Source organism: Glycine max, chromosome 8 (assembly GCF_000004515.6).
Source record: "Glycine max cultivar Williams 82 chromosome 8, Glycine_max_v4.0, whole genome shotgun sequence".
Classification (NCBI taxonomy): Eukaryota; Viridiplantae; Streptophyta; class Magnoliopsida; order Fabales; family Fabaceae; genus Glycine; species Glycine max.
Window position 1 is genome coordinate 42241403 of NC_038244.2, and position 16119 is coordinate 42257521.

Genomic DNA, 16119 nt, shown 5'->3' on the forward strand with positions numbered 1-16119 from the left:
ATTTCAACATGCTTGGTTCGGTCATGCTCAAAAGGGTTCTTGGAGATACTAATTACTAATTGCATCCTTGTTATCACAATACAGTTTCATTGGAAGAGTTATAGAAAATTACAACTCTTCTAGAATCCTTTTGAGCCACTGAATCTCAGAAACACCTTAGGCCACTGTCCTATACTTAGCTTTGGCACTACTCCTAGCTACTACATCTTGCTTTTTGCTCCTCCGAGTAACCAAGTTACCCCAAACAAATGTGCAGTAACTGGATGTTGATTTTCGATCACTAATGGATCCAACCTAGTCTGCATCTGTGAATACCTCAATAGTTTGTTGTCCAGATTCTTTAAGAAATAGTCCTTTACCTGGAGCACTTATAAAGTACCTTAAAATTCAATAAACAACCTCCAAATGTTCTTCGTGTGGTGAGTTCATGAATTGACTCACTAAATTAACCACAAAGACTATATCTGGACGAGTATGGGATAGATATATTAGCCTTACCATTAATATTTGATACTAAGTTGTGTCTATTAGGTCTCCTTTGCCTTCGCTCCTAAGTTTCTGGTTAGGGTTTATAGGAGTATTAGCTGGCTTGCAACCCATCATCCCAATTTCTTTGAGTAGGTCCAAAATATACTTCTGTTGAGGCACCACAATTCCATTCTTTGATCTTGTCACCTCTATCCCTAAAACATATTTTAGGAATCCAAGGTCTTTAATCTCAAAGGATGCCTTCAAATTACTTATTTCTCTAGAATCATCCTCAACAATTACAATGTCATCCACATAAACAATTAACACAACCATCTTTCCTTCAGAATAGTGTTTCACAAACATGGTGTTAATTTACTAATAGCCAAATAGTAAGTCTTGTGTTAATTTACTAATAGACAACAGATTGCATGGTAAATTTGGAACATGAAGAACACTGTGAAGGGTTAAAGTTTTAGATATAGGGATAGAACCAACACCGTCTATAGTAGAAAGGGTACTATAAACTATTTTGACCTTTTTGTGACGTGCACAAGAACTATACATGGAAAACAATTTTGAACAGTTTGTCATATGGTTAGTGGCTTCAGGATCAATGATCCATGGAGCACTGGAATCAAGTTTAGCGCCAAAGAGGACAACAGAGAAAGAGATTTTTTAAGCTAGAGAAGATGATGGAGTAACTGACATTTTTGTGGTGAAGAGTTTATACAGGTTTTCTAGTTGTTCTTTAGCGAACAGGGATGACTTGGAGTTGCCCTTCTGCTCCACATTTTCTTTATTTGAGGTTTGGAAAGCTTATCCCTCTCCAGTTGATTTCTTTTTCCAGTTGGGATTAAGTCTCCAGCAATTTTCCTTTGTGTGCCATGGCTTTCAACAATGATCACAACAAGGTCACTTCTTCTTTTCTCCTTTTGGTTCTTGTCCCCTTGCAGCCAAGGTTGAACTTTCAGTATTCTGCATCCTTGTACTATCAAAGTTAAGCAACATTAGTTTTACGGACTGCACCCTTTCAACGTAGTTTTTACCATTCAGCTTTTGGTTTAAAAGTTGTAAATTGGTATCCATAGATAGAGAATCGGATACAACCGGGGATGGAGTTTCAATACCTCCAGAATTCATAGGAGACATGGTGGAGGAATTTCCTTCGATTGCAGTGGCTTTTTCCATGGCAGGCTACCACAGGATTAGAGCCAAAGCTCTGATACCATGTAATTTTAGGGACTGCTATGAAAAATTATAGGAGAAGAAGAAATACTTTCACTTGTTTATTTCAGAAATAATTAGAACACAAATATAGGCAATGGTGCCTGATTACATAATAAATGTAAAATTTAAAGTAAATAAAAAGGTGATCAGATCAAATCAGAGTAATTTGATTATTTGATTCTGATTTAAATCAGAATAATCTAATCATGATCCTAATTATCAAATCTTCTAGATTACTCAATCCAACAATAAACATACAGCTGTCAACAATTTTATTTTTTTTCAATGGGTTCCACAAGCTTTTTTTTCTCTTTTCTCCCACAAAATGAAAGCATTCATGAGAAGATTTTTTTTGTAGGTCCCACCACACTTCTCTCCTTTCCCAAACAAACAGAAATTCCTTATCAAAAGAATCAGAATTAGAAGCCATCAAAAGATACAATCATGCAAGCTTACTTTGCTCAATTATTTTTTTTTCAATTGCTAAGCAACAGTTTGCATCAGATAACCTTTGCCCAACTAAAAATGTTTACATGCTTATCTTTGTAGAAATTATGACACATTAATATAAGAGAGACTCATTTATAAATAGGGGTTGATAAAACAGCGCTTTACAGAGCATCCAATATTTCAAGTCACAAATACAATGGCAAGAAACCTGTTCACAACTTCAAATCTTTACAGACATTCACATTTTTTTTGGCTACATGATGAACAGCATTGATAAATAACAGGATAGTTCCTTGTTCCCATTCTATACAAACCATTCCCCCATGAATTGATTTTTTTCCCCATATACACAATAGTCATATCCGCAAATGGCCACAACAGCCTTAACAGAGGAAGAAAAAAATAACAAATTCCAGACAGAGTCATTCCTGCACAATCTGGCATGCATGCTGCTTTAGGAACCAACCATCCAGCAATACACTCCAAGTTATTCTTTACCACTGGTTGTAAAACAATTGTTTCTCTACACATCTTTTATGATTATTGACATATTCGAAGTCTCCACCCGCTGATAACTGGGTTGCTCACTTCATCTTTATACAACTTTTTTTTCCCTTTTTTGATGAATTGACTTTGTACATCTTTAAGATCACCTATAATAGTTAGCACTCCTAGACCCCATTTATTGTGGCTAGGAACAATATGTCTAATAAATGGTTAATCGTTCTCTAACTTCTGATCCAAATTGCCCTTCGGGCTCTCCAACAAATCACTTGAATAGGATCCATCTGGTTGGCGAATGCATATATTCAAATTGCTGGATAGAAAAGGTTCCTAGATGGTAAGCAGAGAAAGAAATTGTCAGATGAGCCATTGAAATTATGTTATTAAAGTAATAATTTGATCAATTAATGTGGCAAATAAGAAAAGTATAGTCAACCAATTCAGCAGCTGCAGTTTCATGCTTCAACTAAAAAGTGAACTGATAGCTCAAATGCAACATTACAATCAAGCAATTCTCAAATGGTGAAATAGATAATCGATGCAATTTTTTATACTCAGTACTCAGAACTAGTGCATCTTAAGTTTGTAACACTCGGGTCTGTCAATCGTGTGAAGAGGTATAGATTGAGTTAAGGTAGATGTTCACCCCTAATTTGAAACTTCAAAATTGATAAGAAAATTGTAGACTCTGATAATGTCAATAGGAACTTAGTAGGATGCACAACCTCAAAACTTCAATAATAATATGAAGTCATCATCTTGGAATGTGAGTTTTTGGCCTAACTCAACCCCAAAAATTAATTCATAGGGTGAGGGTTGTCTCCCTCTTATATACTCTATCTTGACCTTATCTCTAGTCAATGTAAGACTTAGGTTTTTCCCAATATATCGACTTTTGCTTTTTCTGAATCACACTTCTCCAACATAAAACCCCTTCTCAAAGAGAGTCTAGAACATAAAAATTAACCCCATGTACTTCAAGTTCAATGAACTACCAATGGTTTGGTGAACATTTGTTGACTCCATGCAGCTTGGGGTCTGCCCCACCTTTGTTAGCTTAATATTATTGTCTTGCAGTTAAATTTGTGAAACAATGATATCAAGCTTACAGGCACATTTTGATATTTTAGTCTAGGGGGAAAACACAACTTTGTGCTAGCTAAAGCTCAAACCATCACTGAAACAAAACTTATATTCAACTTTGATGTTTTGACCTTGTCTTATGTTTGATACTAATAGCTGTAACTAAAAATTGAAGGTGAAAACTGTATAAACCATGTTCAATTTCAAATCCGCTTATCATTTTTAAGATTTGCATGACATCTAAAGGTCAGGACCAATGTGTTTGCCCATAAATCTTGTAATTGCTACTTATGGCAATCATATTACCTGGTCGCCAGTATCTTGGCCCTCTGAATGAAAGAGAATTGGCCGGCACCGTTTGTCCTCATTCATTAAGCTTGAATTCTGGAAATGCATCACAAGCGCAGCCTTTCCTTGTATCCGTGCATATGCCAGTGAAGCAACCTTTTCACTGTTGAACTTCTCCCACTTTTTCCCATTAAAGGCCTACGTAAATTTCCATGATAGACTTCTCAACATTATACTTCTCCAGATCAGGACAAGTTTAATACTTGCAAATTAACAGAAACTATCAATAAAATACTTTCAACCTTATATTCATATTTACCTTTAAAATGATATGAAATCAAATAATACCACACAGACATCTATCCTTATGAATTATGATACAATATCACATTAAGGAAGCCCTTATATCACATCACAAACTATGCACATGGGAATTTAAATGTAGTAGCAACAAAAGACCTCAGACATGAAAAGGTATAGAATTCAAACCTTGTAGAAGGCAATGATGTGTGAAGGAGACACCATATTGATAAAAGCATAACCCACATTACACTTATTCTGCAAGCAAAACAAGGCATCAAGAAATAAGTCATCCTGGCAGGAGAAATCCCTCAACCCAAATTAAAAAGATATGTAGGATGTCAATACCTTAAAGTCAATTGGCAAGTAGAGGAAGTCATAAGTACCCTGGTGATTCTCATCAATTGCAGCAAGCAGCATCTTCGATGTATACCTTAAAAGCAATCACAAGAGCTCATAGTCATCAGGAAACTCATCAATTACAGTCCTTAACAAATTGTTAGAATATTGATTTGATCACATAACTAGGATACTTGTTTGGTTGTTCTTACTTGTTAGGAATGTTTTTAATCATTAAAGTAGTCCTTGTATCTTCACCACTGAAGATTTTGTCAAGATCAAGCTGGTACAGCTTCTTACTATCAATTTGGTTCCCACCATTGTCAGGTCGTCTACTTCGTCCACGTTCAGCTAATCCCTCAATGTTAGTTGCTCCAGGTCCAGAATACAAACTATTTCCATGGAACAAGGAACCATGCCTAGGCAGAGACATCATTCTGAAATTGGGTGAACTAATTTCAGGGGTATTTCCAGAAAGACCAACACTGGCTCCTACAGATGCACGAGCACTTATGTTCATCATAAAATTCCCATCAACGTGATTTAAATTCCCAAATGCAACTGGGCTCATGAGAGAAACTTCAGGTGACTCAGGGAAGTAGCTAAAATGCCTATCAAGTGGAAGGCCAGATGGAGCAGATCCAACATGATGATGAGAGTGAGAGCCAAGAAAAGGACTGCGATTAGTAGAATATGGGAAACCTTGCCTTTGGACACTAGATGTAAATGGAAGCCCCACAGAAGATGAAGACCAGGCAGAAGTGTTTGAATGCTCGGAGTAAGGAGTTGGGCTTCCCCAAAGAAATTGAGGGCCGGACAGTGTTCCAATACTTGATGCACTTGAACTTGATTCACCAAAAGTAGATATAGACCTAGGACTTGCCTTTACATTTTGCTCAGGAAAGGATATAGAATGCTGAAAGGTTGCTCCTTGTGTTAATCCAGAGTTTGCAAACATCTGATTTGCAGCCCTTCCAGGGTCCTTGCCAATCGGTGCAATCTTGGGAGAGGTTGTTGCATGTGGGGAAAGAATTGCAGCCAATCCAGACAAATGGTTGGTATTAATGGGACCGGCATGGCCCAAACCAGGGGACTTGCTAAAAGAAGATAATGGATTTTGTTCAACTGGACTACCAAATTGTGCCCAGCTACCTGAGAAAAAATTTCCAAGTAATTTATCCTGTAATTGTGAATACCTTTCTAAAAATGATAAACTAGAATAGTGTATGAGAAAGAAGATTGGATTTAAGAGATATTTACCGGGAGGAGAACTGGCCACAGGTGAATCTACTTGATGTCTAAAAGTTCGAGCTTCATCTTGTTCCAGTTCTTGGCTCAGTTGTTGCATCAAGCTAACAAGAGAAAATGAGTCACTAGTTTTTTAAAGGTTTAATTGCATACATAATAGCATTGTCAGATGCATAAGGATATATAGCATAATATTAACTGAAACCATATAAAATTAAAATAATGCAAAGATTGGAAAAAAAAAAAGGCACAAGAAATGTGAGCTAGAAAAGACCAAAGCCTCAAGTGTCTACAAGAATAACAAAAGAGTAATTGGTCAAGAATTACATGCGCACTGTACAGACACAAAAAAGGAGGCCAAGGGATGTAGCTAAAGTTCCTCAGAAAGATGGAAAAAGATCAACAGAAGCAATAATATTGCACAGACCAACTACATCCACCTAGAGTGCATTATATTTCAATACAGATTGGTGCATAGTTACAATGAAGACATGCGTTGAGTAATTTCTCAATATCTATTTCTATTTACATCCAAATTTTGTATTTGAAAGGACTTAGCAGCTTACAGATACCCTACAGAGTAACTAGTTAGTATTTAAACCACAATACATGAAAAGTGGCATGGCAACATGAAAGGTGTGAAAATCATGGGAAATAGAACAGCTGAACTAAATCCATGTATTGAAACTGAAATTCACTTATACAAATGAGATATTTGGAAGATTCCGTTAGGATAGCAAACTTTTAAAGGATGTCACAGTATTGCTTTTAAAACCTAACAAGTGATCTTCTCATCCAAGTAGCCGATTTAAGAATTTGATGGATAGTAACTACATTATTGCCTTTTACATTCCGGACTAACCACCCAGAAATTTTCTCCATGAAAGTAAGTTGAACTAATTTATTAGCTTCTTACAAGTGACTATTTAATATCTGCTCAAGGGATAAATATTAATCTATATAATAGACATTCTTGGGTGTACCTCTATTGTCAAAACTTTCAAGCATGACATTACTTTTCTACCATTTAAAAAAGAATTAAGAAACCAGGTCAAGGGAGAAAAATTATTTATACAGGAAATATGTTTATGGCATACTAAACAAGATAAAGTCCAACTTACTTTCTACGAGCTCCACCAGGGCGACTGGGTTCAAGTTTTATGCGTTTCCCAGCAATATCACTTCGATTTAATGCTTTAAGAGCTGCCTCTGCTGCTCTAACGTCATAAAATTCAATAAATTTATGGTGTCTCTTGTGTGGTGTTTCCCTGATCTGCAATTTTAATACAAAAGTTACAACTACTCCAAGCACTAGATAAACTTTGAGTGGAGGCCAAAGAAAATACATTTAAAATCATCAGATATGTTAGCATATATTACCTCTTTGACCTCACCATAAGCCCCAAATATTTGACGAAGGTCATCATTGGATACTGATGGATCTAAATTGAACACTACAAGGGTTCCTTGATTAATATCTTTTTCCGAGGGGTTATCCTAAGACAAGCAGAAGAAAGATGAATGAAACAAACGCAACATCAATGCTAATCAGTCAAACACTGAATAATGCCACAAAAAACAAACCTTAGGAATTGAAAAATGAATATCAAGTTTTCTTCGTCTCAAGGGCTTGTTTTGTAAAGCACGCATGGCAGTGCGAGCAGCTCGAATATCATAGTAAGATATCATCACAAAGCCCCTATGCTTGCATGCTGTGTATAAAGTTCTAATGTCCCCATATAGCTATCAAATAAAAAAGAAAAGAATCATCAACAAAATAGTTAAATAAAGGGAGAAGAACTCTTTTCATGTTGTACACAAATAAGAAATGAATAACTAAAGCATACCTTATTGAAGCTCCAACTAGAATTTTATCATACCAATTCTACTAGGTATTCAGAAAGTCACAAAAGTACAAAAAGGTAAATCAAGGCTCTCCAAATAAATGTCTACCTCTCTTTATCTTTTGGGTACAAAACCATACGCATCTTTATCCAGTGTGACTTATAATTTATTTTTAGAGGTGGGAGATGAGGAAGGGAATAATAGGGCATAAAGGGGACTGCTGGATCTGACCTACAGAACCCAGGCACATCTGTGAGGTTTCCTACTAACTGGCCAAGGTCAAATGGCAACTTATGGTTCTTTTCAGATTTTTTTATTCTCACCATTCTCTTTCTTGTTGTTCTAGTTTCATTTTATGACAATGTAGTGGTTATTAGTTCCCTCTTTATCAGTCAAAGTAAATGAGCTAGCAGATTATCTTAAAACGTACTTTTTTTACAATTTAGGCTAACAATGTATAGAGCATGGTTATCAAATTCTCAAGTTAATTTGTTAACTTTTACGAGTTTACGAGTTCACTTACCCTCTGTGAGTTGACTCGTGTGTAAACACTCTTTTTAGTAGATTCAATAAACTCTAAGTAAACTCGACAGACTTTCGAGTTTACCACTAAATCAACAAGTCAGCTAGTTAAGAAAATTAGACCAAAACGTAAGTCATTTTGAATTATTTTTTGTCTATTTAGTATTCAACATATTTCCATTTAATGTGTTGTTCCCGAATCGAAAAATTCTCACCTCTAATAACATCAAACTCTCAATGAGAATACTCTACCACTACCATAACATCTGCAAGTTATTATCTAGTAGTGATGCATTACTAGACTTGGTTACTTAAGTATTGTAGAATTTATGATTTACCATTTTGCTTTATTATATTGTTGAAATGTTTAATTGGTATGTTATTTATAGATATTTTGTTATTATTTTTATATGAAGTGGACTACTACTAGTTGAGTCCAAGAGTCGAATATATGGAACTCTCATAAGTTTACGTAAACTCTCGAGTTTGATAACCTTGGTAAAGAATAGTGCCTCCAATGCCTAACCAGAAATTGCCTCCAGTGACCGTCACACTAATAATCCTTCCAAAATGCAAATATTAACAGACTTCAATAATACTAATAGGTTTCAGAGAAACCAAAAAGGAAAAAAATAAGGAAATCGACTAAGTAAAAATATAAAATTCAACATGCAAAAGCAAGATTGCCAAACATAGTTGTGTTTAAAGATAGGCATAACTCTATAGCATCCACATTAAGAAGCAAAAGCATGATTAGCATACACATACACATTAAATACTGTGTTTAAAAACAAATATAATACTATTGAAGCATTAGGCAAATGTCCAATACCTCAAATAGTGTTCGTAATTCAGAGTCCTCGACATTACTATTGATGTTTCGAACAAATAATGTCCTTGATGGATGCTCGCCATAGGGATGCTCCCCAGCCACTGTTCCCACACCATTTGGGATTGCATACTGACCAATACCATTTGAAGCAACTCCATCTGATATGCTTATCTTGGACACACCGATATTGAGGCTCTCTTGGGGTTCAAAATCCATCTCAAATCCCCCTCCATTGACAAACAGATCATTTTCATCCAAATCCTCCAGTTGACTGGGCAATTTACTGAGGTCAAAATCATCCATAATCCCAGCCAAAAGGTCCTCTTCATCATCGGGAAGCATGCTCCCAATTGCATTGGTTTCAAAGTCATCAAAAGGATCATGTCCCTCGTCTTCTTTGTGAACTTTATCTAATGTTATCAAGTTAACATCGACTGGTTGACCATAATTTTCAGAATCAGTCAAATCTACTGCATATCAACAATAAAAATAGGAAAAAACGGATGTCAAAATAACATTATGAATGATTCCAATCAGTTCTATCAGCAACATCATCTAAAGCTTACACTTTTCATGTGGAAGAACAGGCAGTGAACTAGAAAACAAGCTAACATCACTTGAGTCATGGAACACATCACTGGCACGAGGTATTCCCCATGCACTGCTTCCCGCCTTTTTTGGAATATTAAGTGGGGAAATCTCAGATGGACCTACAGAAACAACATACAAAATAATTTAAAAAAGAAAAAAAATGCTATACAAGAATTTATGTATTACATATGAAGAGGAGGTACCTGCAGCAGCATGAGCTGATGAAGAATTCCCAGAATGTTTCTCCATATTCAGTCAGTTTCTAAGAATAAACGTGACAAAAGAGATAACAGAGAGAGTCAGATATCTTAATATCAATTACTTGAAGACATCATAAACCTATTGTGAACCAATGTTCTATAAATGGAAAAACTTTCACAATCAAGTAAGAATGCAGCACAGTTTAGTCTCACAAAGACAGGCCATGTTTTCCTTATAGTTTTATACCTCTTAACTTTGTCTCATGTAGTTAGTGCAATGAGGGGAGTAAGATGCAATAATTTGTATAATATTCGGAGCAATGGTTACAACCACTATTGATATCTAGCAAGTTGAATTAACCAACAACTGTACACATGTGATAGTGTTGATCAATATTCAATAGAACTTTTGTATCTCATTTGGATGGATGAAGTTCAGCAAAATGAAATCGATACTAACAAAAGGAGCTTCCCAGTCATATGTTGAATTGAAATACATTACACAGGAGTGGTGATTATGAAAATTCAAGTCCAAAATCCAAACAGATTGTCTATGTTTTGTTTGCATAAAAGCACAATCTTATTCTATCACGAGAAGGAAAGTTTATAACTTTACATGGATTAAAGAAAACAAGTATAGAACACTTAGCAACCAAACTATTTACCAACTGCACAAGACCTTAAAGTCAACTAAGTTCCAAGCACAAACAACCACAATAAACTCTCCCATAACATTATATCAAGACAGAAACCATAACAGCACAAGCCTAAACAATAAGAAACACAAATTGGAAAGATTAAGCAAAACCAAGCAAAAGAAACACTTGGTAGCTGATACATTTCACAAAAGCGTAAGACTTAAGGTTCAAACCAAAAATAAACCCCAAAGCCAACAAAACCGAGAAAATTAATCAACTTCACCAAAACCCACAAAGTAAATTTTAAAACACACATAAACAGTTACTCTTAGATTACACAGACCACCCCAACATCAAAGAACACCTTTTGACAAAAAAAAAAAAAAAAAATCAAAGAACACCACAGTTCCTCATAATTCATCAATAGCTCAAGCTTATGCACCAAAACAAAGAAGACCCACTTGCCAGTTAACCCGATCAAGTGCTAAAAAACCAAAATTTCAAAAGAAAAAACAAATTTTGCACACCCCTAATACTTGAAAAGCCTGAATTCACAAAAATTAAGAATTAAACTAACAAAAAAAAGGCAAAAAAAAGAGGAAGAAGAAGAAGAAGAGTACCTTGTTGAAGAGAAGGAAGGAGAGGAGGGGCTAGAGGGGGTTCATGGAGGATTATTGAAATTGAGGAGTGAAGAAAATTGTGATGATCACGGAAATTGAGAAAAGAAAGGGAAGGAAGTGAAGGGAAGAGTTTCCGTAGAAGCAGAGAAATGTCTTCCTTCTACTCTTCTGCTTCCTCCTCTGACGCCGGAAAACCAGAGAGCAAGAGTGAGAGAAATTTTCCCGGAAAATTAGAGAGAGAGAAAAGAAAAACAAGACACAGAGGAAAATGATTGGAGGGAAGAAAGACAAGCACATCAAATTTAATAACTTATTCTTCATCTTCTTCTTATTATTATTTATAAAATAATATTTTACAATATTATGAGGAGAAAGAATTACTATAAGATACTATGTTGTTAAAAATTATTTATGGAAAATTGGAAACATAAGAAATAATACTAGTAATAATTAAGCAAGATATAGAAAGTTTGAGCTTAATTTATATCACAATCAACTAACAAAAATAATTATTTTGTATAAATTTTAATATTTATTATAAAAATAATTATTTTATTATATTTGATAATGATTATAAGATTATGTCCATTGTCTTTTGTTTATATATATTTTTTTATTAGTATGAATTAAAGAAAATAGTAATATAAGCGTTGGTGTACTTTATCTTTATATTGAATATTTGTTTAAAATTATATATTATACAGTAACTAAATTAAAAATTATATTAACTATAATTTTTGAAATAATTTTCATAAAATTAATAAAGTTATTGTATGTGAAAATATGTAAACGGACAACAGTATGATATTTTTTTATACAATGCATTTGTGTATTTAAATTAAATTTTAATAATAATATATTTGACGTGTTATTTATATTTTTTTCGTAACATTCTGCCACATTTGAATTGCATTTGGCGTCCGTTGACACGAATGCTCAACATTCAACACTCGTCGAGTTCTCGTGCTTGAAACTCAGTATTATCCGAATTATTAATTAATAATTAATAATAAAACAGTAAGCAAAATAGAAAGTAATTAGAAAATCAGATCTTCTCTATTTGTAATCTTGAAAGATGGATAAAAGGATTTAGTTAGGATAATAATTAATCTACTTCTTTTGGAGATATTTTTGCCTTTTCTTCATTTTGTTTTTTATATTATTTATCTGAGTTTAAGATCATATTTTGATACTCTAAAATTATTTTATATTATCATTAAATTATAAATTGTTATGTAGTATGGTGATAAATTTTTTAATTTTTATAATAAATATTTTAAAAATTATATTAATAATAATTTGTAATTGAGTAATAATTAAAAAAATTATATTAAAAACGCATGAACATTAAACTATTATATCAATATTATTTTTGTGGGTTTGTTTAGATTTTGTATGATAAATGCAATTCACTACTGATCTGTTTCTTAATAAATCCATTACTGATTGCTAATATTTCTAACATTCTAAAAATGATAATGAACCAATTATAACAATTTTATTGTAGTGATGGAAAATTAGGTAAGTTTGTTTAGATACATTTTTAACCTGATAAAAATGGAATGGAGCACGTTGACTGCATTAACTCGCCTTGTTTTGTGATAAGTTGGTAGGTTAATTTATCTAAATAATTTTTAAAAATTAAGAAAAAAGTTAAAATATAATACTTTCAAAAAAATAAATAAAGGGAAGTATAAATGAAAGTGTGGATTGGGAAAAATTAAGACATAATAGGATTTAAATTTAGATTGATGCCTCTTTAGAAACTTGATTAAAAAAATTAAAAATAATAATTTGACAATTTAATTTAGCCTATCTCTCACCAAACTCAACTCACAAGTTAGAAGTTTTTGAAAAGGATATTCACTTCTACACTATTAAACCGGCATTATTTTCTTAAAATAATATCCTCTTTGAGACAATTATTTTGGGGTTATCCAACGTTAGTGTAAAAATCAAACTCAATATGAAGAACAAAAATCTAATTAACCTCGACATAAAACATAACCCAAAATATAAGGGTAGTTTAACACATGACACGTGACATAATTAACTTAACTTTCCCACTAACTGAGACTCTCAACTACTCTATAAATATCAAGTCTCCAAATACATCATTATTCACAATGTTATGCTCAATTTGATAGAGAAAAAGAGAAATAAAGTAAATAAAAAATTGAAATACGTTTACAAATGATCTCACCCTTTTCCTTTAAATTTAAAAACATTAAACTAACATTTTTTTAATATGTTTGAAAGTATTATATTAATACTTTCTTTACGTCTCCTAAAATCTTACATTAACACTCCCATAAGAGAGTAAGTTAATGTAATGTTAAAAAAGTAAAAGATGATTGTATAATTATATGAAACTTCAAAAGTTTTTTATTGTAATTTGCTCTTGCTATTATTACCATTATTAATTTGATATCATCAATTATTATTATTGTACTCATTATCTATGCTCATTATAACCATTACTAATATAATTACATACGATTGTCATCATGGTTAGTAGTGTTATTATTATCTCCTTATGTTTGTCAATTATCCTCATTATTACTATTGTCAGCTTTTCACAATTATTGTTAACAACACTAATTTATCCTATGGGATTGTCAAAATGATCCAGGATTTCACAAATGATGGAGGTTATATTACTTGGTCTTGTGTCCTTAGAGAAGCTAATCAAGTTGTTGAATGTTTAGCCAATTTTGTTATGACTCTTAAGTCATCAGTTTAGAGTTTTTTCTTTTATGTTATTTCTGCTTTTGCTTTTAATGTGGTTCTGGTTGATATAATTGTTACCGTTTTTTCCCAGAGTTTCTAGTGTTTTGTGAGTTTTTTCTCACTCATTCAAAAAAAATACTAATCTATCATCAATGTTGCATAAAGTTTAATTGAGTAAAAAACTTGTGTGGGTTGAATTTAATATTAATATTTTAATTTAAAAATTTAAAAAACTAGACAAAATTATGAAATTGAAAATTTTAAAAATTTAAAAGCTTATATAGTTTTTTTTCTTTTCTAGTATGCAAGTTTCTTAAAAACTATTAATATTATACTGCTAGTATTTTATCTTATGAGAAATTAAAACATCATTAATCATGAAAATCAGAATCAGAACGTAGTAACCCACGAAACAAATAATGAGAAAGCAACAGAAAATATTTTTTTAAAACAAGGTTTCTATTTGTTTGTTCATATTATAATTTGAACTTTTCATTGAAATTATTCTCTGCCATGGTGCTTTTATGCACAAGATGAACCAACATACATAATGTATGACTTTTCTGAATTTTGACCAATAAGGTTCTATACTTCTATATCGAGGACCAATGGAATTCCTGAAGAACAGAAGTAAAAGTAAGCTGGTCCGCACAGGAATATAACTTCCCTTCAAACGAGTTGCAATTGCCGTAGTGACGTGGTGTTGCGTCCGCAAAGGGCTAAATTCACCTGCTTTTCCATGCGAAACTTTCGCGGAGCCAAACACCAATTATATTTCGCCACGTAGCCTGCAAAGCGCACCTTGCACCTTACTTTTTTAAAGTTGTCTATGATTTTGTAATTTTTTATAAAAAAACTATAGTGTGTTTTTATTTTATTTTTTTAATTTTTATTTTTAACAACAAGGTTTTCTTATATGTGATGGTATCGATGTGACCGATATAATTAGAAAACAGACAAGAGAAACTTGTATTAAAAGTTTATATATTTTATATGCCTTAAATAATAAGCTGAATAGATTAAATGTCATGATAAAGACTAAAATAAAAAAAACACAAATAAGTAAATAAATAAATTTATAAATTTTAAGAAAATAAAAAACAAATGTATTAAAAAACTAAAAATATGTTTAAACACTTAAAACAATGGCGACGTGGCCTTTTAATGGACAACTACACGTTTATTTAGAAGTTAGAAGCATTATCATGGCCTTAATCCCAATAAAATATGGAGTACAATAGTAGTAGTGCTTGTTTGATTATGATTATCTAACTGGTGTATATATTTTTTCTTCAGCAAAATTGATAAATCTTAACTTTCACATAAATGAATTAATTTGACGTGATTTTAGGAAAAGATGTGTGTAGTGAAAATTGTTTTGGATGAAAATTTTCTTAAATTTTTAAGTAGTGGATTTATTGGGGAATTGTTGGGGACATGGAGGATTTTGAGGCCAAAAAAATGCCATCTTAAGACTGAGGCCACCAAGAAATTGACCAAATACAACTTTTAGATCTGGTAAAGCATTAATTGGTGCCTGGTGGCAAAGAAAGATAAAAGATATTTTGTCAACATCTAATTCAGAGAATAAACCGGAAATTAGTTGATAATGAACGTTTTCTAGAGCAAAAAAATATTAAAATAGAAAGTCCATAGGTGTCAACTAATAACTCTTACACATTGACATAATTGAGTGTGTTTTAAAAGAAAGTACACATTTGACATAGGTTTAATGGTCTAATCATGCCTATAGAAAATATTTTTATTGAAAGAAACAAAATTTATTTTAATAGTTTTTATATTTTAAAAAATTAGTATCATAATTTTGATTATGAAAATACTTTTTCTTTTTTAAAAAATCCATTTATATAATAGAATTTGTTTTGTGTACATTTTCAATGTAAGGGTTCAAAAACTAATGAATACATGATTATTTTTTGGAATTGATATCAGGGCTTTAATTGTGTTATTTGGTTTCTTAATTTAAATACTCAGAAAAGAATAATTCAAGTGATAAACATTTTTTAATGTAGGTCATTCTCAGACATTATTAATTAAGAGAAAATAGAATATATATTGAAAATATAAAATATTTTTATATTATCATTTAATTATAAATTAATATACATGATAAGTTTATTAACTTTGATAGAAAAAAATTAAGAACTATCTTAAAAATCATATTTGACATAACTTTTAATTAGTTGATAATATAAAAACCTTTACACTAA

General features: G+C 32.3%; 1 protein-coding gene across 1 annotated transcript; it reads right to left on the minus strand.

The window, feature by feature from the left end:
- Positions 1–2293: 2293 nt before the first annotated feature.
- Positions 2294–11470, minus strand: LOC100814765 (protein MEI2-like 2). The gene is made up of 13 exons (XM_003532048.5): positions 11159–11470; positions 9904–9962; positions 9676–9819; positions 9110–9579; positions 7495–7653; positions 7291–7407; positions 7032–7183; positions 5923–6014; positions 4875–5814; positions 4672–4756; positions 4513–4581; positions 4042–4221; positions 2294–2982 (listed from the first exon to the last, which is right to left on the minus strand). Exons 2-13 carry the CDS (start codon positions 9947–9949, stop codon positions 2866–2868), a joined length of 2571 nt encoding a protein of 856 aa, XP_003532096.1. The 5' UTR covers positions 9950–9962; positions 11159–11470; the 3' UTR covers positions 2294–2865.
- Between the last annotated feature and the right edge of the window lie 4649 nt (positions 11471–16119).

Excerpts from the sequence above, each read along its gene's own strand:
- LOC100814765 (XM_003532048.5), bottom strand. The coding sequence starts at position 9,949 with ATGGAGAAACATTCTGGGAATTCTTCATCAGCTCATGCTGCTGCAG. Across the intron at positions 4,757-4,874 it reads ATTAAAAACATTCCTAACAA|GTATACATCGAAGATGCTGC; the intron begins GTAAGAACAACC and ends ATTGCTTTTAAG. Across the intron at positions 2,983-4,041 it reads GCCAAGATACTGGCGACCAG|GAACCTTTTCTATCCAGCAA; the intron begins GTAATATGATTG and ends CTTACCATCTAG.